The following is a 26,393-nucleotide window of genomic DNA, read 5'->3' as shown; positions in this document are numbered from 1 at the left end:
GGTGTCTTCAAACATAAAGGGTGTAATGAAGTTAAAAAAGAAAATCAGGGCCAAACAGTCAAAATATTTAATGCATCATTAGCATACTGAAGACTGTGAAATTATACTATAAACAAACAAGTTTCAAATTATTTAACCTAGCATTTCCTAAAGATACTTAACTATGAAACACTGCTCTAGTGGGCAATCCATTAACATCACGTGGAACACCAGTGTTCTGTAGAACACACTTTGGAAAACAGTGGTCTAATGGATGCCAAAGAGTCCAGTGCTGCTCTTTTAACCAGATCTGTTGAGTCTATCCTGAAAGATCAGCAAGTCTCAACACAGCCCTCTGGATGGAAAACTAACAGATAGAAAGCCAGAAAGGTAACACAGTGGTTAGAGTTTCTGGTGAATAAAAAACATCTTATGACTAGTGAAAAACAAAGAACATTCTAAAAAATGCTCTAGGTGAATGGGATATAGTTACCTCTTTCAAACCAACTTACACATTAGTAGCCCTGAACAGTAAGTAACAAGTGAGATGAGATAGCTCCCATTTAATGTTGATTTTTCTCGGAATTATTTCAGTGAAAAATATCTTTAAATATTTATAAAGGTTTCTTCTTTCCTCTCCCTTTATTCACTTGTTCTCACCTACCACCCTTCCTCACACTATTATTTTTCTTAATCTATGTATTAGGGTTATGTGTGTCTGTGTATGTCATTATTTTAGAAATGTGAAAGGAAAGCAAGCACTGCTAGGTCAATGCAAAGTTCATACAGCAATTGGTACATTTCTTACAACGATATATTTTCATAAAATGTTTTTTAATATAATTCCTTAAAACGCATTCTGTTGTGGGAATGCGAACTGGTATAGCCACTGTGGAAAACAGTACAGAAGTTCCTCAAAAAATTAAAAATAGAACTACCCTATGATCCAGTCATCATACTCTTGGTTATTTACTCACAGAATACAAAAACACTAATTCACAAGGATATATGTGTCCTTTTGTTTACTGCAGCATTATTTACAATGGCAAAATTATGGAAGTAGCCCAAATGTCCATCACTGGATGAATGGATAAAAAAGATGAATGGATAAAGAAGGTATCCCATGATACACAATGGAATATTACTCAGCCATAAAGAAGAATGAAATCTCGCCATTTACAACAACATGGATGGATCTAGAAAGTGTAATGTTAAGCAAAATAAGTCAGAGAAAGACAAATGCCATATGACTTCACTCAAATGTGGAATTTAAGAAACAAAACAAAGGGGAAAAAAGAGACAAACCCAAAAATGGACTTAACACTAGAGAACAAACTGATGGTTACCAGAGGGGAGGTCCGGTGAGGGGATGGGTGAAACAGGTGAACAGGATTAGGGACACATTTGTCATGATGAGAGTGATGGGTAGAACTGCTAAATCACTATATTATACACCTGAAAGTAATATAACACTGTATGTTAACTATACTGGAAATGAAATGAAATGAAATGAAACGAAACGAAACGAAACGAAATGAAATGAAATGAAATGAAATGAAATGCAATGCAATGCAATGCAATGCAATGCAATGAAATGAAATGAAATGAAACAAAATAAAAGTATTCTGTTATAAACTGTATAAACAAGGCTATAAAGCTCTATTTCTAGCTATTCTATTCTTTTCGGAGACAATCACTCATTATGGATTATTACTCATCATGTATTGCATAAATTTCAGAGAGATTGTTTTTCTTTTAGAGAAAGGTGTTCATTCACATAGGGCTCATTAAAAATAATTAATAAAAAAACATATACAACATTTCTAATATTTTTCTTCGGAGTCTAATACAGCCATCAAATAGTTTTTATAATTACCTGCCAGGCTTGTGGTGATTAAAGTAAGAACATGTGACATTGCTAATTCCTTTGATTTTATTGTGTTTCTCTATAAATCGCAATTTAGGAAAATACCGTGGTGTATCTCGGCCACACGCTCCTGTACTACTTGAATCTTTAAGGTTTTAATGTTGCCTAAATACCGATCAAAGGCACCATTTCAAATAAACAGGAAGCCATCTCAAGAGAGAAAAGAGAAATAGCCCTGTTTTCATCTACTCTGTCCATCAGCCAACAACACTTCATTTAGAATAAAGCTGGAAGGCTGGGAAATCCTTTCTGCTACCAATACTGTAAAATAAGTCATCTCTTAGTCCCATCTAGTGTTCAAAACCAGAAATGTAACCAGAAAGGATTGTAATTACAGAAGAACAACTAATGGTGAAAAGTTCAGTAAACTGTCGATCACTGTTCCTTTCTTTTGGGTTTTTACGTATATCGTCAAAGAAGTCCTGTCAAACATATTTTTTTTTAAGTCCATTTCACAAGTACGTGCAAATTATTCATGAAGGCTGCAAAGATCCAATCAGTCAACTGGTGGACTTTGAAAAAGGTCAGAAACCAAAGAAAGAAATCATGAAAAGCCCATGTTTATAAGGATGAGGTGAGCAGATGCTAAGATATATTCATTTCATGGAAATCTAAAGAGGATAAGTGATTTTGCCAAGCCTTCCAGGTGAAAAGAAAGAGATCCTGGTTTTATCAAGTCTTGGCCAAAAGCTGAACACAATGCACACATGCTGGGTTCTGCAAATCTAGGCAGAGAGTCAAACAAGAACAGTTCAAGATGCTTCCTTAAGGAAAATATCCAAGTCCTCATTTCAAGCCATAATGGTTTCGATTCTTTGAAGAAATACAGGACACTTGGCCTCGCCTGCTCCCTACATCCAGGGCATGACTGTCAACTTATTTCCCAGGGACACTTTCCTGGCTCCAATATGCTAACTCTTAGGGGCCTCCATTACTCTGTGTTTCGCTACTAAACCCCAAACCTCACAGGGCTGAGTTATCTGGTTCGTCCTTTCATCCCTAATTCATGTCCAATCCCATTCCCCACAGTGGCTGGTTTTAATATTATTAATTTGCTTCAAGCTTAAGACCTGATTCTTCACTAACACACGGACTCCGTGGAAAAGATAAAGGACATGCCACCTCATTACCCTACTCAAATTTTTGTCATTTCTTCATTTTCTCTGGGCTGAGAGGGAAGGGAGCTCATTTCTTCCCGTTAGCCCCTCCTACAGGACCAGGTATCCCAAATTACCATCCTCACGGTGGCCTCATTTCTTCAGCCTGAAAACCAAGCTCAAACCTCTCCTTGTGCAGAACACCCTGCTCTGACTGTGGACTCCCTCCGCCCTGCCACCCACCCAACAAGCAATGATCAATTTTCACCTTCAGGGCCAAACCTCTTTGCCTGAAGTCCCATACAGTCATCTCTTCAACCTTCTACAAAGTCACTCAAATAGACTAGCTGCCATTCCCCAAACATACGTTTGTCCGCTCCCTTGGGGCCTAAACACAAGCAAATACTTTCTTTGGCCAGGACTATTCCATCCCAACATCTAAGTACCAATTCCTATCATCCTTCATGGTCCAGCTCAAATCCTACATCCTCCAATAAGCCTTCCCCAAGAACCCTCCAGTGAGTCAGTCAGTCCTTCCTTCCACGTGCCCCCTCAGACAGGAAGTGGTGGGTTCTAATAACTAAGCACAAACCACCTACCCTGCAGCCTAGGCAGTGGTGTTTGTGTTTCTACCCTTCCGCAGACCCTGAGCCCCTCAGGGCAGAAGTGTAGAGCTACCTACATTCCTTTCATCTCCGTAACTCATTACCTCCACCAACCCATGCTTCCCCAATGATGACAAACCTCTTAACTTTGACATTGCTCTCAGAAATTGACAATACAGGGGGTGCCTGAGTGGCTCAGTGTGTTAAGCGTCTGACTCTTGATTTTGGCTCGGGTCATGATCTCATGGTTTGTGAGTTCAAGCCCCGAGTAGGGCTCTGCACTGACCGCATGGAGCCTGCTTGGGATTCTCTCTCTCCCTCTCTCTGTGCCTCCTCTGCTCTCTATCTAAATAAATAAGTAAATTTTTAAAAAGTATTAAAAAAAAGAGAAATTAACAACACGCTGCAAACTCTTCAACACTACTTTGAGGAGACACATAACATTGCTATTACTCTCAATTTATAAAGGTAAAAGAACTCCATCTCTAAAATTAAACTGAAGTTGGAGTACACTTAGAGACAATCAGGAAAAGGTCCTAGCCCCATGCTTGTTCTACTTCAGTAACTCAGTACTTCTCGTTTTCATTGATCTACTTGTTGACTTTTCTGCCCTGCCTCACTGGGACACTGGACTGAGATTCAGGGAAAGCTGAAGCTGTAATTCCGTTGTGACGGCTATTCTACTCGGTCATCTGCTAAGTCCTGCCATGCCTTCCCAGTTCCCAAAAGACCAGATCACATGCAAATAAGAATTCCCCAAGGAAGGTTCCTTGCCAGTGCCTGGGGGAAGAGAGGGGTGCTCCTTCACACAGCATGCTCTGTCGTGGAGTCCAGTCCTCGGGCAGCAGGTGTTGAGGACAGCCTACGCACAGGGACATCCTCACCTCAATGGCTGCTTTCCTCCCCATCTTTCAAGCCCTTTCTCGGTCTATTCTGAGATACTTAGGATTATTAATTAGTCTAATGACTGTCAAGGGGATAGAATTAAGCCACTAACAATTACCAGGAATAAAAGCACATAGGAAACCTTAGAGGTAAAGCAAGTTTTATTCTAAGATACAGTATTTTCCTTTCGTAAAAAAAAAAAATGACTTCAATCCTGCATTAAGTTTCCATTTTCCTCTATGGAGGGAAAAAATGTTTTATTGCAACTAAATATGTTTTACCACAAATGTACCCAGACTTATACAGGTGCCCCTTGAACAACAGGTGTTTGAACCGCACGGGCTCACTAACGTATTTTTTTTCAATATAGTACACTACTGTAAATGTGTTTCCCTTGTGATTTTTTTACTAGCATTTTCTTTTCTCTAGCTTACTTTATTGTAAGAATACAGTAAATAGTACTTTTACAAAATACAAGTTCATCAACTGGTTATGTTATCAGTAAGGCTTCCAGTCAACAGTAGGCTGCTAAGTATGGGGAGAGTCAAAACTTATACACAAATTTGCGACTGCACTGGGGGTGAGGGCTCCTACCCCCCACACTGTTCAAGGGTCAACTGTATATGTTTTCAATATTCCACTAAGGTAAAAAGAGGTAAGATCACTATCCAATTCAAAGGGGGGAAAAATCTAAATAAATAAACTTTAAAGAAAAAAAAGGGGGATGCCTGGGTGGCTCAGTCAATTAAGCATCTGACTTTTGATTTAGGCTCAGGTTATGATCTTGTGGTTCATGAGTTAATGTCCCACATCAGGCTCTGCACTCAAGCCTACTTGGGATTCTCTCTGTCTGCCCCTCTCTCTGCCCCTCCCCCACTCTCACTCTCTGGCTCTCTCAAAATAAAGAAAGAAACTTCAAAGGGAAAAAAAAATCTCACTTCCCAACTATTTTAAATTGGGAAAGCGATCCAATTTGTAACCTCAATTACATACCTAAACAAGTAATTTATGCAGATAAAAACCATTCCAGAATTCAAAGATCAAAGAATATACTATTTACTAAAGCTGGAGAAATTCCAGTGCACTTTAGCAATTTTCAATGTGCCTTAATTGGATATTGAGAAAGAGAACACACTGTACTCTTCTTCTGACAATTAATAAAATATGGTTTCATGTCAATAGTATAAGTAATTCCTCAAAGTACATTCTGTCCTAAAAATAATTAGTTTGTGCTCATAAAAGTATAAAAATCAGTACTAAAAGAGATCAATTTTCTTCTCTGCTCTTTCTAAAAAAAGAATCCAGGATCTTTCCTATTCCCCAGACATTTGGAATCAAAGAAAACTGAATGTGACAAAATCTTCCATGCTTTTCATTACTGTTTTTCTAGAATAATGTTTTTACTTTTTTTTATTTTTTTAGAAGAATGTTTTTAAAGGAAACACACCTCATGTCAAATAAATGACTTACACTTTTAAAACTCTCTAATACTTCTAAGACCACAAAAATAACACACTAACGTTTACCCATTTTGTTTAAATCAGACAAAAGTTAAAAAACAAAAATCTCCCTAAATGAATCAGAACTTTAAAACCAAAAGTGCTCATTTTAACCAACAAGTGCTTTAAAGTATCATTCTTTTTTTTAATTATAATTTATTTGAGTAATCTCTACATCCAGCATGGGGCTCGAACTCATGACCCTGAGAAGGTCACAAACTCTTCCAACTGAGCCAGCCAGGAGCCCCTAAAGTGTCCCTTATTAATGACAGGATTGGATCTGGTCATCACTCTGGGACTGCCAACATCACAGTACATCCAACACCGGAGGGGAGAAACACATTTGACTCCAGAGCAGATTTGCAGTGTTACTAAATTTAAAGTTTTCTCATCCATTCACTCATTCAAGTTAGGTATAGATAATTTTGAATGAAACAAAAACCACCAAGAAGAACTATGAGGAACAGGGGCTCCTGGGTGGCTCAGTTGAGCGTCTGACTTTGCTTAGGTCATGATCTCGCAGTTTGTGGGTTTGAGCCCTGCGTCAGGCTCTGTGCTGACGGCTGGGAGCCTGGAGCCTGCTTCGAATTCTGTGTTTCCCTCTCTCTCTGCCCCTCCCCCGCTCACACGCTCTCGATCTCTCTCAAAAATAAATAAACATTAAAAAGAAAAAGGACTATGAGGAACAGATGAACATGGTAAGCAATAGAAGAGTTCAATTAGCAAATCCAGACTATAGGAGACTTAACAGGACAAACGACGTGATATCTTCAATAAAAGTTACAAGGGGAGGGGCGCCTGGGTGGCTCAGTCAGTTAAGCATCCGGCTTCGGCTCAGGTCATGATCTCACGGTCCGTGAGTTCGAGCCCCGCGTCAGGCTCTGTGCTGACAGCTCAGAGCCTGGAGCCTGTTTCAGATTCTATGTCTCCCTCTTCCTCTGACCCTCCCCTCTCTCTCTCTCTCATGTCCATGCTCTCTCTCTCTCTCTCTCTCTGTCTCAAAAATAAATAAATGTTTAAAAAAAAAAGTTACAAGGGGAAGGGATAGAGAGGAATAGGAATCTATTAAAAGAGAAGGCGAAACATCAAAACAATCACAAAGTGTATACCTTATATAGGACCTAAAACTATCAAACCTCAAAACAAAAACAAAAACAAAACTAAGGCAATTGGGAAGAATGGTTAAGTATTTAGTGACATTATGGCATTCATAACATTACATATTTGAAGAAAAAGAATCCTTATCTTTAAAAGATACATACTGAAATATACACAGATGAAGTGCTATGATACTGAAATCTGCTTCAGAACAATCCCGGAGTTAGGATTTTAGGAGAAGGAATACAGAGAGAACAAGAGTGAGAAACACAAATGGTAACGGTTGTGTTCAATTGATGACGGTTAGTGTTGTATAATGGGTGTGGGTGGGTCACTATTATTCTACATTTTTTTATTCTACCTTTGTACATGCTTGAAATGGTCTATATTTCAATAAAAATGTTTATGGCAAACTGAGTAAAAAGACATCTTATGGGGAGATTATGCTTTGCATTAAAAAGCTGAGGAAAAACACCAAAATATTCAAAAGTACTCGACTCTGTGTGGTGTAATCATGGAACTACTTGTCTACACTTAAAAAAAATCTGTAAAAAGCATGTATAATGCATAATAGAAAGCATTTTAAAAATATGAATGGCAAATGGCTTTCAATGCCTCTCCTTTTTAAAACAGTGTAAGGAAAACTGATGAGTGTCTAAGAATCCAATTTGAGGGGTAATGCAAATTATTGATGGTTCTACTCAATGTTTAAACGTATGCATACTAAAAAGTAAGGTTAGGAAACAAGCTTCCCTCAAATGTAGCAATACCTATACAAATTAATATTCAGTTAATACTGTAATGTTAGCCATATTTTATAAAGATATCTGTCACTGCTCTAAAATGTTCTCATCGCCAGTGTCCTAGGAAGAAATTAAACACTTCAGAAATGCCTTTCACCAGGAAACTGAATAGTAATGATCAATCAACATGAATTAGATATGGGAATCATTATTCCCATTGTTTAATCAAAATATGATGACTTTATTTTAAGTACAGCTATAGAAGTTTATAATATATTGTTCCTATTACTTAATGCAGTATATCCCAAACCTCTAAGGATTAAAAACAACATTCCTCAATTAATAGATTTGTATTTGGCAATTATAAATGGTTAAAATTGCTACGGGGAATAAAAATATGAAGGAAAATTAACATGTCTTCTCAGAAAACAATAGACGACACCCAGGATGGGGGGGGGAGGTACACACCTGCATGCACTTGTACGTGCACGTGTTGGGAGGAGGGTACACTGTACTTCCACAGCAGGAAGTGAGTGAAAATACAAGGCACAAAGTTAAACTGAAGGCTGCTATTTAGAAATACATGCCATGTGAAATAGGGGAAGAGTGAAAAATCTGAAATGTGCAAGAGTGGGACAGACCACTGCTCTTTTTTGTTACAAGCTCTGCATCATCTTTGTTTTCCAACCATGTACCAGGTTGACCTGAATACACCTGTGAACCAAAGCACACAGCAATGGAAAAGGTCTCACCAATAGTCATAGCTCTCATCCCAGTTGTCAAAATGTACCAGGAAACGATTGTCCACCATATCTGTCACCGTAGCAACACAGATGAACGCAGGATTCTTTTTGTCTACGGCTTCAAGCTTCATTCCAACTCGAAAGCCTGATGGGATCACTGTCTACGAAACGTGCAGATTTAATTAGAGATAAGCACACACTTAACAGCAAGATCTGCACCCTCTCTACACGTCCTGCTCCAGGACCTGGCATGCATCAGCTATGTTCACGTAATTTAAACAGCATGTACCAGTTTTATGCCAGGTCAATTTCCAACAAGCAGCAAGAAGGGGAAAAAAAAATGCCTCATTGGTACATCCAAATAACTATCTGGACCTCAAGACTAAGACACCCACAACCTCACAGAGTTTAATTAAATTTAATATGTGTTTTGGACCGCAGTTAGACAGCTATACTAGTTAGGCAAGTTTTCTTTGCCATTTAGTTCACTTTTTGTTTTTCTTGTTCTTGATTACAGACTTAACAATGAAAATTATTTCATGCAAAATATGCACTTCATCAAGCTAGAAATGCGTATGAGTCAGTACAAGTTCACTCCCATTTCTGAAATGCTCTCTCAAAAGAGTACTCTACTGAAAGTAGGTCATCTTCATACATGAGAGGCTGCAAATTATTACAACTTTTACCTAACACTACAGATATTATTCACAATAGCACCAAAAGAACTGGCTGAATACATACAGCCATTCAAAACAGTTGGTAATATAAGGAAAGCCAAACATTACCAGCCATCTGGGACGTGGAACTAAGACAATAATATAGCTCAATAAGATTTAGTGCTTGAGGTGCAGTAAAATGGAAGCATTCCTTAGAATCTCGTGTGAGGAAATCTATCTGAACTCGGAGAAATGTACTTGGATCAGTTATGCCAATCATAACACACGAGTGTTATTTCTATCCCTCTTAAGAAAAAGCTCTGTCCAGACTTAAGTATACAGATACTATTCTAATTACTTTAAGCAGAACAGATGTTATCTCTCATTTTACTATAATTATGCAGCTATCATTCCAAAAATGTAGACAGCCACGTACTGAAAATGTTAGCATACATCCCACATGAATAGAAGGAGCAGGCGTTAATGCTGCACAGACACTGGGACAGTACATTTTAGTCCTGAAATTATTTACCAGGGTTCTGACCACAGATATTTGAATATTCTGAGGTAGACGAATCCAGAAATAGAAAAATTAATTGCTTCTTGGACACCAAACACAGAGCCCAAGATTCAGTTGTGTGCTAGCAATGCACAGAATTGAAGATGACGGTTCAAGGCAGTTAATCAAATCCCTGACTGATCTCAACATCAGAGATCCAGACAGGGATTAGGAAATGTGGAGCGGGCCACTTAAGTTTTCCACCTAACTGACCTTCCTCCCTCGTCTTGACAGAGAATAGCTGCTGACAACGCAGTATTTACATTTCGGCAATTAAGCTCTCCTCTCGATTATGAGATTTGAAAATAATAATCTGGCTCATTAGCTCTACTAGTTACCTAAACACACACACACACACACACACACACACACACACACACACACACACACACACCTTCAGTTCTCCAGTTCAACCTCGCTTATGTCTAATTTGATCAGAGAATCTTTCAGCCATTAGACAGATGCTCAAAACAACTGGTTAAAATCCTTTCCCAAATGGAAGGTGTTTGGAGTGGGTGAGATGGTCTTGCCCACCCCTGATATTCATCTCCTTTTGGAGAGAATCCCATTACTGAAACATGATCGTCTCTTTCTGCAGTCTCACTCACTGTTACCTGACTGGTGAATCTGAAAGGAGGAACTCATCGTACTCTTAAGGGTAAGCTGGCCTAGAGGGCATGGAGCTTGCACTGTGCTCCTCTAGGGGCATGCTCTAGACCTGCAAGAGTGCAGGCCTGCCCTGCTCTAGTGCTCCTGGGCCTGGGTGATGGGGCAGAAGGGCCAGTACATCTCATTAATTCTAGGTCTCAGAATCAAGAAGCTCGTTCGTCAGCAGACAGAGGCCATGCGGGTACTCCAACCGAGCCTTTATCCGCTATGAAAGAGGACATTTTGGCTTTGCACCTGCTTGCTCTCTGTTAATTCCAATTAGACCAAACCGTGGACAAGGAAGAAGAGTGGAACATGATGGGCCTCTTCAGAGGTGCAACAGGGAACATGCAATGGAAAGTGGGAATACAGGTCTAAAAAGGTAGGAAATACATACACATTCAGACTTTGCTTCTGATACAGGCAAAATAAAGCTACAAGCCGGGGTGAAGGTAAATCCTCTTCCCCAGCACCAAATCCGAACTGGGCTACATTCATCTACCACATGAATCCCATTTCAACAGTACTTGAAACACGTGACAGTAACAATAAAATATCCGAGTCAATTTAATCTGTTATGCACTTTCACTGTAAATTACACCTGGGCTTCAAACTCTGTAGCCTTCTACCATTCAATAAAACACAACAACCATGATATGCCTATAAAAAACATTGATTCAGAAGGATTTTAAGCTAATTTTAAAGTTTAATGAAGAGTGCTCTATTTACCAAAGCAATAAAATATATTTAGTCTCTTGTTATCATTTATACTTTATCCTATGAAACACTCAAAAGTCACCTCCTTTAAAAGGAAAAGTATCTTGAATGTACTTACTATATTCTGATTTTCAAATAATGACTTGGGAGCAGCTTGGGCTTTGCATGTCTTTAGATAGGTCTGCCAATTAAATTCTTCTTCTTTATAACCTTGGATAAGCACATATTACAGATTGAGTAAAATATCAAAATATTTCACACTTAAGTTTCCATCCCCACTTTTACCTACAACTCCAACATGCTGAAATCAAATAATTGATTTTTTAAACAGACAAAACTTAACTCATAATTCAGAACTATGGATTTTTTTTCCTTACACAGGCTGTGTTTATTCCCAACAAATTGTATTATATTTTCCGTTCTGAATGAATGATAACAGACACAAAGAAAAGGTAAAAGGAAGCAAATATGTATCATACCCAGGTACACTTCTTATTGCCAGGCTGTTTCTATCAGTATTTAGGCAGAACTACTCAGCAGTAGACTAGTGGACTGGAGGAGTCAAAATCTGGGGAAATTTATTTTTCCCTCACCTATTCTATTTTGGGAGACTAACTTGTCAGAACAAGTGGGAAGCTGGAGAAAACAGTAATAAAAGAGATAAAATCTTTTTAGCCTATCAGCACAAGAATGACAATTCAAGATTTATGAAGTAAGCATGCTGGCAAATTACAATAATGGAAATGTGTTTGCCTTAATGCTCACAATTTCACATTTAATGCTGTTAAAGCCAACATTTCCTTTAAAAAGGAAATTGAGCATTTTATTTTATCTGCTCATGTGCTCTCTTCTCCTTCCGTTACAGTTCAGAAGGCAGCATGAAAAGAATAGCTAATAATTTGCCATATACAAGAGGTCAATTTATACAAAGGCTTACAGATTTTCTTTTTCACCCTCATTTTTTCTCATTTTTTCCTCAGCCATCTGAAAATGCTAGTCTGACATTATTTTTCACTTAAAACCAAAGGACGGCTAGTCCATTAAAAAGTAACAGCCCCGAGACAGGCCAAAAATATCAAACCAGTCACCTGGATCTTTGACATCAAGTAAACAATACCAAATGTAACCCTTGAAAAGGAAGGAAATAAGATACTATTAAATACATTAGGGATGGACTGAAAAAGATGGGATCTGTTATTCTTGGATCTTTATGTAAACACGAAACAGGCAAAACCACTGGCAGACTGTATTACAAAGAACTCAGCAATAAAAATGTAATTGCTATGAGTTCAATCCCCACCTAAATCAACTTTTAGCACTACATTCTCCTTCCTAAGTGCCTAAATATTAAGATCCATAAGTTCAATTCATAATTTCTCAAGATTTTCTATATAATGAAATATCAGTAGATAAGCTCAGTCGTGTAAACACGTTGGGACAAAGTTTTCAAATCTGTTTTTTCAAGGATATGCATCTTTGACCCTGAACAACACAGGTTTGCACAGTACAAGCCCACTTACTCATCCTTATGATTTTCTTCATAACATTTCCTTTTCTCTAGCTTACTTTATTGTAAGAATACAGTGTGTAATATATGTAATTTACAAAACACATGTTAATTGACTCTGTTATACCAGTAAAGCTCCTGGGCAACAGTAGGCTGTTAGTAATTAAGTTTTTAGCAAGCCAAAGTTACATGTGGATTTTCAACTGTGCTGGGGGTTGGCACCCCTAACCTCTGGGTTATTCGAGGATCAACTATGTGTAGCCCCGGTTGGAGCCGGTAGGTGGGGGACCACATGAAAAAAATCCGTAACTAAAATTTATACTCAAAATTAAGTATCAGTCAAATGTTATTTTGTATACAAATAAGTACACGGACACAGTTTACTCTGTTATGTAGGGTTCTACTTTTTACATTTCTGTCACTTTAATACACGTTTTTGGGGTTTTTTTTTTCATGAACAATGAGCTTGAATTTGGGCCTGTGTGCATCTTAATGAAGTCTGAATTCCTAAAAATTCCAAGTCACCATGTAAGAAAAAAGGTTTTTTGACAATAAATTATATTTAATATAAAAAATAGATTAACTAATAAATTAAAAAAAGTTTTTGCAGAATTTAAAGTATGAAACAAGAAAGTGACACCACCTTTTGGAGGATGGAGTTTGTGGCCAGTTTTCTCACACCACCCAACCGGGTGAATATCGAGAGCATCCGCGTTTACCCAGAAGTCATAGCAATCAGAATATCCATCAAAGTGCAGTTTTATCCGATATCCACACACCTGAAATAGGGAAGCACGAAGACTGACTAAAAGGCAAACAACACCCCCGGCCAAATACCCAGAATATCTGCATACAAAATTTATTTACAAAATAAAATAAAATTTATTAATCTAAGTGCAAAAAGAAACCAACATGGACATCAAGTATGACACGGCCTATGTTAATCAAAGTACGCTCACTAACAGCCACAAAATCCAGTGAACAAACTGCCAACCTCTAAAGGCAAAGGCAACGCATTGGGAAGAGCTGAGCCGCACTGCTTTGGCCTCATTCCCAGTTGTGTCAGGAGCACACAGATCCTGGGAGAAGAATGATTTTCCCACATGTACACGTCCTCCCTCCATTCCTGATATTGTACCAGCATAAGTCACCAAGGAGAGCCGGCCGGGATGGAGCCAGCCCAACATGGGTGCGCAGCTCCAGCAGAGTCCCGGGGTGGGCTCCCTGCCATAAACCGTGTGAATGCTGGCTCCTATCCTGTATAAAGCTCTGCAGACAGGGATATGCAGCCAGACCAAGGTGGTACACGGAGGGATATCAACAGATTCTCCTCTCCACCAGTAGCTGGGTTGGGAGAAAGAAAGAAAAGCCCTCCTTAATTCACAGGTTCCCTGGAATGCCAGTAAGAACCCACTTCACGGAATGTGGGCTGAATGCTGAGGCCATACATCTGCCTAAAGGGTCCCTCTTGAGGAAGTTCTGACTTAAAAAGGTCACATGGGTTTTTGAGGCTTCAGCTGGGTCACACTCTGCCTTGGGCTCTTATGAGAAGTCCAGCCTCTCAATCTACTTCCTACTAGCACAGCAGATGTGTTCAAGTGGAACCACACAACGCACCAGACGTCTCAACACGCCAGGAGCACCTGGCCCTGTAGAAGCCGGAAGAAGAAGCTTGAGACTAGAGCATAGAACCAGGGCAATTAACAACCCCCAGATAATAAGGCAGCTGTCTATTTCCTGCCATGGCAAGTTCTCTGAAACATACTGTTAAAATTCAAGTGGCGAGGCACAGGTGTGGTTCAGTCAGTTAAGCATCGGACTCTCGATTTTAACTCAGGTCACGATCTCACAGGTTTGTGAGTTCAAGCCCCAAGTCAGGCTCTGCGCTGTCAGGTGGATCCCGCTTGGGATTCTCTGCTGCTCTCTCTCCTCCTCTCCCGCTTGCATGTGCACATGGGCAAACATATGCACACGCATTCTCTCTCTCTCAAAATAGTAAACTTTACAAAAACTCAAGCGGTAAAACAAACTGCACAGGATGAGTCAGTTTATGAGAAAAATTACTTATGTGTGAATCTATGTAGATTTTTATGTGTATGTGTACACGTGCCATTACGTGTGCACATACACATACGTGTAAGTATATGTATTTATACATGCACATTTATGTATGTACTTACACATACGCCTATAAATGTAAATTCACAGTAGTAAAACGTCTGGGAATATATGCCAAAATATTAACAATGATTTATTCTGAGGAGTGGGAGTGAAAAGGGAGAGGTCAAAAGGAAATGATGGGCTTTTTATAGTTTATCTCATATGTTAGTATTTTTTCAATTGGAATGTCTTGATACGTTACATATGTAAGATTTATGAGTGAGCGGACTCCTCCCCAGGGAGACTAGAGTCCCTCTGCACAGCCAAGGTGGGGTTCCAGGCAGGTACAATCTCTTGTAAACAGTTAAGTGGCGGCCCCCGCCGCACGTCCACCCCGTGTCCAGAAGGAGCTCGGCGGCCACTCCTGTCTTCAGCCCCAGAGCTACGCCAACCTACTCCGGTCAATGCCCAAGAAACAAGCCTCCTGAGTGACTTAACCCTCTAGTCTCTCGGGGTTCGACTGCTCTGAGCTTCACCTCCGGAGTCAACCTCTCCCTCCTGGCCCCACAATCTCTCCACTGTGTCTTGCGCTCTCTGGAACCCTCTGGTTTGGTACACAACCTCCTACGTCCTCGGCCTCCTTGTTCAAAAGCGTATGTCACACATCCCTGTCAAGGCTTCCCTCAGGTGGAGACTGCTCCTTCTCCCCCTCCTTCCCTCTGAGACCCAGGCGGGGTTACTGCCTCAGGCCACACCACACTCCGGGGTCCCTGCTCCTCTGAGTACCTTGAAATGTGGCTGCACCACCTCGTCCTTATCAGCCCACATGCTGTCCTCCCCAACATCCCTTCTCACTCATCAGACACGAAGCTCTGGCTTACTCTCTTCGTCTCCATCCTGAGTGGTTCTGCCATACACACGGATGACTCATCCTCTACCTTGGCTCCTCTGCTCCCCGCATTTCCTCTCCACTTCAAACACTCTCATGAATCTTGTCCCAGGAGGAACTACACTGCCTCTCAACTATTGAAGCGTCCAGCCCTGTGAAGACATCCTCCTGTTCAGTTGGCTAACCCAGCTACTCCCTATACACTTCCTCCTCAACCTCAATGAGAAGTCCAGCATCTCACGCTGATTCTTCTACTTTTCCCCTAGCATCCCCCTGCCACCGCCTTCCGTCCCTAACAATCACGGGAAACATTTTCTTGCCAACATCTTTAAATTGTTGCCCCGAGGTCTTTCCCTCCTTCCCAAAATACATGCCTGACAAAATTCCACTATCCCAAGCACCCACCTAGTCTGCACCTATACCTGGTCTAGGGAATGTTGCTGGGGGGCGGGGAGGGGGAGAAGACATACACTTAACCCTTATTATTCATGACTTCCTAGCTGCGATTTCACCTACGTGATAACATCTGTACCCACAGTGTCTGGGAACAGATGCACGCACAGAGCGGCGAAAACTGTGAGCCGCCTATCATGCGAGTTCCCGGCTCAGGTCGAAGAAGGCAATGCTCTCTCTGCCTTCTTGTTTTACATCTCATTCTGTACGTCGAACACCCTGTGGACAATCTACTTACTGCTACGTTTTTCACATTTGTGCTTCCTGTGGGTGATTCTGCTATTTGGAATGGCCCCCGAGCACAGTGCTGAAGCGCTGGCTGAAAGTGCAAGAAAGCAATGACGCGCCTTAAGGAGAAGATGTGTGTTAGGGCAGCTTCATCAGGCGTTGAGTTATGGTGCTGTTGGCTGAGTCCCATGTTAATAAACCAACAACAGATATTAAAGAAGATGTCACTAAACAGAAATATACATGAACAAGGTTACATATTGTTCAGCTGATGGAAATGTGACCAGAAGCTCCCGGGAACCTAATCCTAGAAGCAACGGTCAGGATCTGCGATTCATGGCTTACAACTACCACAAACGAGAATCACATGCACCTGTACGGCAGACACTCCCTGTTCCATCCCTGCTGTGTAGCAATCCTTCTAGATGGCCCCGTCCAGTTCTACTCCCATCCTTCACAACAGCCCTTTCACCCTCCTTCAGCTACACCTTCATGTGACCTTCTGTGACAAAGAAGCTCCCTCACACATCTGTCCCCAAACTAGCAGACCTGTGCACATACTCCCCACCCCCCACCCTGTTAGAACCCAAGAGGAGAGTCCTGCTCCTGGCTAATGGGTGGGCCTCCTCATGAACTCTGGATTTCATCTTCCCATATCCCCTCTTTATCAATGATCTGCCCTCTCTGAACCTTCCAATCTTCTGCTCCCTAGTTGCTTTTTTTCCAGAATTCACTCTCCAATCTCTTCCCATTGCAAAAAAAAAAAAAGGGGGGGGGGGCGGGGAGGAAGACAAAGAAAAATAAATAGAGAGTATCTCTCAGGCTTAGGCAAACAAATTCTCATACAACTGTTAAACTTTTTTTGTAACAACTGCAAAACTTTTTGGAACAACAAGTAGCTGTGTGCATCAAAAATTTTCATTTTAATCATGCTCACAAGGCACTGTTTGTAATAATGAGAACAATGAGAAAGTAAAGACCACTCAATTGTTCATCCGTCTGAGAGAAATTAAATGAATAACAGAAAATAAGTAAAATGCAATACTACTCGATGGTGGAAAACAATATGCACGTAAAATATATGATACACCGTCATAAAAGCAAGCTTCAGAATTATTGTGCAATTTATATGTAAAAAAGAGAAAAATGTACATATTTTTACAAGCAGAGAAAACATTTGGAGGGAACGCAGGAAACACATAAGAGTCATTATCTCTGGGATATGGAATAAGGAAAAGAAGGTGGTGTGATAGAGAACTTTTACTTTTTATAATAAATACATATATTTATATATTTATATACATTCTTACACTAGTTGAAGTTTTCATGATGAGCAAACATTACTGTTATAATAAAAAACTGGACGAACTAAAATAGATCTCCTTCAAAATCAAGAGTTGAAACACACACACACACACACACACACACACACACACACACACACCCCTTAAAAAGATCCCCTTCTTTTTTACACCTAAACTTCTCAAAAGCAGTCCACACTTACTGAATCTGCTTCTACATTTACTGAACAATGCCGTCTCAACTGTTTGTGGGGAACTAGCGAAAGTACTAAGCACAGTATTGTCCTAGGTACTCTGTACGTAACTATGTATCATTATTTACTGTAACTGTCATGGTCCATGTAGGAGATGTCACTGTGTTCCACAGGAGCCACGCTTCTTACAAATTCCCTAAGCTACTATAGGAATACTATGATAACTGAAACTAACACACAAGACCACCTTACTCTTTTGGGGGGCATTTTCAAGTGATACATACCCCTGGCTCAAGGGAGGAAGGAAGTCGGACGCTAGCACAGGAAGAAAAAAACAAATTCTAAGAAGTGCTCTCAGGAATATACTAGACTAAGCTATATATAAATAGACTTGGACAATTTTTCCTGAAAAATTTCACAGAGATACCTCAAAATACTAAAAAAAGTATATGAGCTAGAGTATTACGCTAAGCGAAGGAAGTCAGTCAGAGAAAGACAAATACCATACGATTTCACTCATATGTGGAATTTAAGGAACAAAACAGATGAACACAGAGGGGGGAAAAAAGAGGGAGGGGCAAACTGTAGAGAACAAACTGAGGGTTGTTGGAGGAGAGGAGGGTGGAGGGATGGGATAAATGGGTGATGGGCATTAAGGAGGGCACTGGTTGGGATGAGAACTGGGTGTTATGTGTTAAGTGATGAATCACTAAATTCTACTCCTGAAACTAACAGTACACTATATGTTAATTAACTGGAACTTAAATAAAACTTGAAACAAAAAAAACAAAAAATTAAAAAATTAAAAGTTTATAAGTACCTATTGGTCTGTTTTTTTTATATTAAGGAACCACAGTATGACCAAAGCTATGGAGTCAGATAGCGTGGGGTCAAATCCTGGTTCTACCACTTTGAGGCTGTGTGACCTTGTATATGTCACTTAGCCTCTCTGAACCTCAGTTCCTTTATCAATAAAACAGGGATGAAAAAACAGGACCTGCAAAGCTTATAAATGAATCTTACAAAGATTCAATGAGGTCACGTACAAAGCAATAAGCATCATGCCTGGTGTAGAGCAGTACTTAACAGATGGCACTTTTCCCCATTATTAAAATCCCATAACCACCATTTTATTGCAAAAATAAAGACAAAGCAAACTTACCTCAGCCACAGTGAGGACACAGTACACGGACTGATGTTCGGGGTCCACACCTTCTAATTTCATGCCAACTTTAAACCCATTTTTGTTATATGGAAAGGATTGATACTAAAATGCAAAATGACAGCAGTTTTAGTATGTTATCCTGAAGGCCTAATTAAAGTGTGAATTATTAATGTTCTTAAAGACTAACCAAATACATAAACAACTCTTAAAAATCCAAAAGAAAGGGGATTTTCAACCTCACTCGTGAGAGTCATACAAAGTAAAATTACACTCAAATATATTTTACCTAATCGGATTCATAAAGATCACAATGTTCGATTACACAGTGGTGGCAAAGCTCTAGAGAAACAGGCACATACGTACATCACGAGCAGGGATTAAAGTGGCCCAACCCATAGCAATTTCGCAATATCTATAAAACAGAGGACGTTCTGTTTGTCTCAGGAATTCTAATTCTAGGAAATTAGTGCACAGCGATATCCACATGTGTGCAAAATGTCAGGTGTACAAGGCTATTCACTAAAACATAAATGTGTGTTGTGTGTGTGTATGATATGTGTCCTATACTAACACACACACATAAGCCAACCAATAGGGAGTAGCTTAACTTGTTATGGAACAGACCTAAGATGCCATACGATGCACTATTATAGAAGAATGAAGAAGGGCATAACGAACTGAGATTTCCAAACTAAGTTAAAAAAAAAAAGTCTAAAAAAACACACACGGTATGTGTGACGTATGCTACCCCTTGGTTGACGACAGGGAGGACAGGATCTGTGTCTCTGCTGATCTGGACACAGAATTTTGTAAGAAGGGAATATAAGAGCGAGCAATGATAATCACTTCAGGAGAGGCAGAACTGGGACCTGGAGGGCAGGGCTCTGAGGGACATACTGCATATTCTTCTGGTACTTTTATAGTGTCGATTACATGACTGTGTTACTGATTCGAGTAATTAGCTGCATTTAAGCTTTTTTTTTTTTTTACATGTAAAAAGGTCTAGTCTACAAAGAATCAAAGTTACAGAAAATAATTATATAGAACAAGTTCATATGTAATTACAGTTATGTTTAAATAATATTCTCAATGTAGATGTAATCATTATAACATCGACTCTCCGTTCACTTTTTTAAAACTCCCTATGTCCGGGCACCCGGGTGGCTTAGTTGGTTAAGCGTCCACCTTCGGCTCAGGTCATGATCTTGTGGTTCGTGGGTTCAAGCCCCGCTTCGGGCTCTGTGCTGACAGCTCAGAGCCTAGAGCCTGCTTCTGATTCTGTCTCCCTTTCTCTCCGCCTCTCCTTCCCCCATGCTCGCTCGCTCTGTCTTAAAAACACATAAAACACTAAAAAATGTAAAAACAAAACAAAAACTCCCTATGTTAATGCATATATACCGAGGTATCAACAGATTTATTACGTACCATGATTAAATATAATTAAATAATTTAAATCAGGGTTCAGCAAACTATCCTCTCTCGGTCAACTCCAAACCTCAACCTGTTTTTGTAATTAAAGTTTTAGTAGACTACAGCCGTAGCCCTTCATTTATATATCGTCTATAGCTGCTTCCATTACAACAACATAACTGAGTCACTGCAACTGAGACCTGATGCCCCACAAAACCTAAAACACACACCTTCTGGCTCTTTCACAGAACAAGTTTGCTGACCGCCCCCCCCCCCCCCGCCCCCCGCTTCAGCCCAGGGGCAGCAGCCCCTACTCAGAACTTCACTTGGTGTCTATAATTCTAACTGATTTTAAATCACTTATGACAAAATGTTTTTACTACAGTTAATGTAACACGGTAACTTGCTTTCAGGGTTTTCTTGAGAAATTATATAAACCTCAGTCACTCTTTCTGGTTTCTCCCAAAGCCATAATGTTGACACGAAATTTCATGCCGGTTTTTCTTTATCTACTAGCTTTGCAGCAATAGTAGAGGAATCCCCCTTAAAAGTCGTGAGTGAAATCCCAGTAAATGTCGAGACGAAAGAGCATGTGCGTCTGCATGTGGGCCCATCCGTGTGTGTTGGAGGACTGCGAGTACACATGCATGTCAGCTGCCCTTGGAGTTACTCCTCCGTGTAAATACACTCATGAAAACAGTATGCTTGAGAAATGATCCCAAGTCACATTTCCCAAACACATACTGGAAACATCAATGCTAATTCCAGATCAGAATTCCAGAGTCTTCTCTCTTATAGACAATGCTTTCTAGAAGCGCCCATACCTCCTTGAACAGCTTTGCTGGCACTGCCACAGCTTTTTCCTCTTCCAGGTAGGACGCCCAGCACCAGGCTTTCTTTCCCTTAGGAGGCAAGCCTGAAAAGCAAGTGAGACGAAGATGATAGGGTTTCCAAATCTAGGAAGTCAAAGGGGTGTCCTGTGAAGTCTCACTTCCCCGACTGCTACCACGCCCGGTATTTCTCAGCCTCTTCCCGGGCCTCCCAAAGAAGCGAGAGCTAAGAAGTAAACTGTGGTGTACAACCAGTCACAACGGTAGGTGAAGAACTTGGAATAAAAGGAGGAGACACGGCAGGAAACCGAGATAGAACAGTATCATGAAACGAGATGATCAAAAAACGCCTCCGGGGGCGCCTGGGTGGCGCAGTCGGTTAAGCGTCCGACTTCAGCCAGGTCACGATCTCGCGGTCCGTGAGTTCGAGCCCCGCGTCAGGCTCTGGGCTGATGGCTCGGAGCCTGGAGCCTGTTTCCGATTCTGTGTGTCCCTCTCTCTCTGCCCCTCCCCCATTCATGCTCTGTCTCTCTCTGTACCAAAAATAAATAAAAAGCGTTGAAAAAAAAAAAAAAATAGAAGCAAGATCTAAGAAGTTTTAAAAAAAACAAAAACAAAACAAAAAAAAAAAAAACGCCTCCGGAGGGGCGACCGGGTGACTCAGTCGGTTAACTGTCTGACTTCAGCTCAGGTCGTGATCTCGCGGTTCGTGAGTTTGAGCCCTGCGTTGGGATTCTCTCTTTCTCCTTCTCTCTCTCCCCCTCCCCAACTTGAGCACATGCACTCTCTCTCTCTCTCTCTTGCAAAATAAATAAACTTAAAAAAAAATGTTTCCTGGGGCAACCTGGGTAGCTCAGTTGGTTAGGCGTCCTACTTCGGCTCAGATCATGATCTTACAGTTTCTGAGTTTGAGTCCCACATCAGGCTCGCTGCTATCAGCACAGAGCCTGCTTTGGATCCCCTGATTCTCTCTCTCTCTGCCCTTACCCTGCTTGCAAGTGCTCTCTCAAAAATAAATAAATATTTGGGAAAAAAAAAATTTCCTGAGATCAAGAAGCTGAGGACTGGGAAGAGGGCAGTGCACTGAGTACTTAGGGAATGGCTGCTAATCTGGGGGTGGGGGGTGAGGTGGATATCAATTTAGCAAGGGCCAGATTTTGAGCAGCAAAAGAATACAGAAGTGGTAAAGATATGCAACCAGCCAGTATCACTTTTACTCTGGGTTAATTTAACAGATAATAGAAATGAGGGAAGAGCATAATAGCTTGATGGGTAGCAAAACTGGGAGAAAGGTATTTAGGGGATGAGATGTGAACGGGCTAAGATGGAGCTCGAAGAGAAAAATATCTGAATACCTAACAGGGAAAAATAAATGACTAAAGGAACAAGGTTCCAGAAAGAGTCAGGGCCCTGAAGGTAGAAGAGAAGAAGGTTAAAACATTTGTGAGGCAGAGAGCAGAGTGAGAAATTTACCCCCCTCTAATCTCAGTGATGTAAAACAGAAGGTCACGTCCCCCGAGAATGTAAACGCCAGGCTGTGTGCCTGAGGCAGGTGGGAGTAGTTCACGCTTTATTTGAGAAATGGAGGGATGAACAAGACAGGAAGGCGTCCACGCAGTGAAAGGCGCACTGGGTTCACGGCCCCGATTTGCAGGGACAGCATGAACAGAGAGGTCGGCAGTGGGGCTGCACAAAGTGGCGTGACCTCACGTGACACACTGGCAGGCAGATGCTATGGGTCAACAAGGCAAGACGAAACCTGGTGGAGGACGCTGAGGCCTCCATGGAAGTGGCCAAAGGGCCATGATGCACATGGAGTTCAAGTTCATCCAGTCAGGTACAAAAGGAAAGGGTCCGAGGACTGGATTTGTCATGAAAACAAAGTGCTGCCCGAGGAACAATGAAAGAAGCAAAAAAGGTTCCACACCAGGAGTTTAAAGTTTGAGATCAAACATTAAAAACTTAAAATCTTAGGGGCCCCTGGGTGGCTCAGTCAGTTAAGCGTCTGACTCTTGATTTTGGCTCAGGTCATGATCTCATGGTTTGTGAGTTTGAGTCCTGCATCGGGCTCCACGCTGGTAGTGTGGAACCTGCTTGGGATTCTCTCTCTCCCTCTTTCACTGCCCTCCCCCGTTTGTGCTCGCTCTCAAAATAAGTAAACTTAAAAAAAAAAAAACTTAAAATCTTAGGATATAAGGACAAAGGTTTTAGAAAACGCACAGAAGGAGAAAAAACCCTACTCAACAGAAAAACATAGGAAGATGTTTTCAAGTTTGCACTGACATTATTCAAAAGTTACTCATTTCCATTTTTTTCTTTATCTACTTCTTCAAACCCCGCTTTTTATGGACAAAATTTAATCAAAGAAAGACCCAAAACAATACCTTAATGGCCCTTGTGTACATTATAATTAAGACTAAAATGTCTACCTTTGTGAAATATTTTCCATTTCATAAAGTCACAAGTAAACCATTTCTTTCATCAACTTACCCTGCTTTATTACAGTCGAATCACCTCGCCTTTTCCTTCGGGCTCTCTGCGAACCCCTCAGGATTCTTCCATCTTGTTTGTTTTCCTACAGCAAGAAAGGGAAATTACGATTTTACAAGCTCATGAAATTGGCACCAACGAAAAGTTAGAGAGCTGTCGGAAAGCATTATTCTTTTTTGTACTTTTCTTCAATTTCATTTTGTAAGTTTTAAAGAAAGTAAGAATATAGGTCATATGAGAACTGTGTTGCTTTTGGCCTGAGGTCATTACCAAATAAGAACGTTTCCAAGAATTACACTCTGGAACTGCACAGATACTGTTCCTGCCTTCTTGAAGCACTTTCTTCTCGTAGCTCCTTAACCACTTTGTTCTGATTTTCCTCACACCCCACTGGCCCGTCTTTCTCAGTCCCTTTGCTGATGTCTCCTCTAATCCAGTCCCTTTCTCTTCTCTATCGAATCCCTCTTCCTGAGTTTTAAACATCATCTGTCTGCCAAATATCCACAGTCATATCCCCTGACCTCGTCCCTGACTCCACACTCACGAACCCGACTGCCCACCTGGGATCTCCACCTGGAAGCCTAACGAGCATCTCAAACTCCTGATTCCAAAGGACTCTAACTTCTGTGCTCCAGTTTTGCCTTCCCATCTTCAATAAATGGCATCGTTATCCAGTCGACTGTTCAAGCCAAAACTTGAGTTATTCCTGACTCCTCTTTCCTGATGACCCTGCCTCTAACATCTACCCTGAAATCAGTGACTTCTACCCTACACAGCCCTTTCAGCTAGTCTACTGCAATAAACTAACAGCCTTCCTTGATTCCATTCTCACTGTCACACATCAAAGCTAGAGCCATCACTTGGAAACGTAAACCCTATCAACATATTCCCTTGCCTTCAACTTTCCAGTCCCAGCCCACACAAAACAGAATGAAACCCCATTATTCTGGTCTATCATAAAGCATTACATAGGCTGGACCTCTTCAGCTTCACCTTACTCCACCCTCCCTTCACCTGTAAGGGTCAACCATATTGTCTTTATTTCCTCAACAAAACATATTACACATGTTCTCACCTTAGGGACTCTTCCCTAGCCACTCCATTGCCCAGGGGGCTCCTCACTCCTACTTTTAACAGACCTGGCTCCTTCTTATTATCAAGATCACAGAGTTCATGCCACCTTCTCTGGGAGGCCTCCCTGAGAACCCAACTGGAAGCAGTGAATCAATTCTCATGCCCGCCTGTACTTCTCACCGTAGCATTTATCATACGCTGACACGTCTCCTGTTTATTATATGTCCCCTTAAAAGAATGTGATGTCCCTGAGAGGAGAGACCCTGTTCTCCTGATGCTGTTCATCCCTGTGTTCCCAGCTCCTAGAAGAAAGACTAGCAAATAATTGGTTGCTCAGTATTGATCTGAAGGGAAATGCTTCAGGACCTCAAAGTTCTCTTTTCGTATAGGACCATTAATATGTACTTTAGCAATATTTATGTTTTAATTAGCACATTTGGAATTAGTTTCCCCTAAATATACCTGACATTTATATGCCATTTTCTACCTACTCACATAGTTTTATGAGATCTGTCTGCAATTTACCAAAATGGGATTGACATTTTTCGCCATCAAGAGGAATTAAAGATTCATTTGTACAACTGAAGGTTTTGCTGTTGCCTTTTCTCTCCAGTAATAAATTTCAGCACATCCTACTTCCTCACCCTAAGGGAGGAGTATTATTATTTATTATTCTCATTTTGAAATGCAGACAGTGCCATACCAAAGAGGGTAGACAGGTAATATGTTGATGGTAACACAGAGAGTCATGGAACCAGCCCTGGAAGTCAGATAACTGGCTACAGAGCCAGCACCTTTGACCATGGTGTTACTCTCTTAAGAAGTGCCCCTGTATCGGAGCACCTGGTGGCTCAGTCGGTTAAGCGTCCAACTTCGGCTCAGGTCATGATCTCACGGTTCATAAGTTTGAATCCCGCGTCGGGCTCTGCACTGACAGCTCAGAGCCTGCTTCAGATTCTCTCTCTCCTTCTCTCTGCCCCTCCCTAGCTTGCCCTCTCTCTCTCTCTCTCTCTCTCTCTCTCTCAGAAATAAGTAAACAACAACAACAACAAAAAGTACCCTGAGTTCTTTGGTAGTTGCATCAGAGATACTAACCATTTCATCATCCCGATCTTCTCCATCCTCCTTGGAGTCAGCTTTCAGAGATAATTTTGGTTTCTTCTTCCGACTACACTTAGGATCTTCTTCCTCATTGTCCTCTCCTACGTCCCTTTCTTCCTTCTGATCTCTGTTGTATTTATAAACCCAAAATAGTGACAGGAAAACAATACCTGTCAAACATCTACATGGTGACTATCATGCAACTTAAAAAAAAAAAAAAAAGTCATTTAACCACCAGGAGAAGGAAAAACATTTAACCACCAGGAGAAGAGTGTAGGCATTAGGATATCATAGCTAAGGAACACCTAAAACCATTATCATATATGACTCTTTAAAGCAGAAAATGGAAACTAGCTTATATATTAATTTCAAAAGGGGATCAGTACTATATGTGAAACAGGCTCTAACAAGTTTAAAATGATCAGTCTTTCACATCTGCCATCCATACTAATAAAAGAATCAATTACTTAGAGATATTTTAGTATTCGGGGCAAT

General features: G+C 40.8%; 1 protein-coding gene across 12 annotated transcripts in view; it reads right to left on the bottom strand.

The window, feature by feature from the left end:
- Positions 1-26,393, bottom strand: part of L3MBTL3 (L3MBTL histone methyl-lysine binding protein 3) — a 129,478-nt gene that overhangs the window by 68,512 nt on the left and 34,573 nt on the right. For all 12 annotated transcript variants that reach the window (XM_058735230.1, XM_058735224.1, XM_058735225.1 and 9 more), the window contains 7 exons: positions 25,893-26,025; positions 23,724-23,808; positions 21,228-21,319; positions 18,991-19,095; positions 13,307-13,442; positions 11,275-11,366; positions 8,586-8,737 (listed from right to left, as the gene is read on the bottom strand). In XM_058735230.1, the coding sequence (XP_058591213.1) occupies positions 8,586-8,737; positions 11,275-11,366; positions 13,307-13,442; positions 18,991-19,095; positions 21,228-21,319; positions 23,724-23,808; positions 25,893-26,025 (795 nt within the window). The remainder of the gene's footprint in view (positions 1-8,585; positions 8,738-11,274; positions 11,367-13,306; positions 13,443-18,990; positions 19,096-21,227; positions 21,320-23,723; positions 23,809-25,892; positions 26,026-26,393) is intronic.

The sequence above is a fragment of the Neofelis nebulosa genome, chromosome 6 (genome assembly GCF_028018385.1).
Source record: "Neofelis nebulosa isolate mNeoNeb1 chromosome 6, mNeoNeb1.pri, whole genome shotgun sequence".
Lineage (NCBI taxonomy): Eukaryota > Metazoa > Chordata > Mammalia > Carnivora > Felidae > Neofelis > Neofelis nebulosa.
Note: the sequence above shows the minus strand (reverse complement) of the source record. Positions and strands in the feature narration are given on the sequence as shown.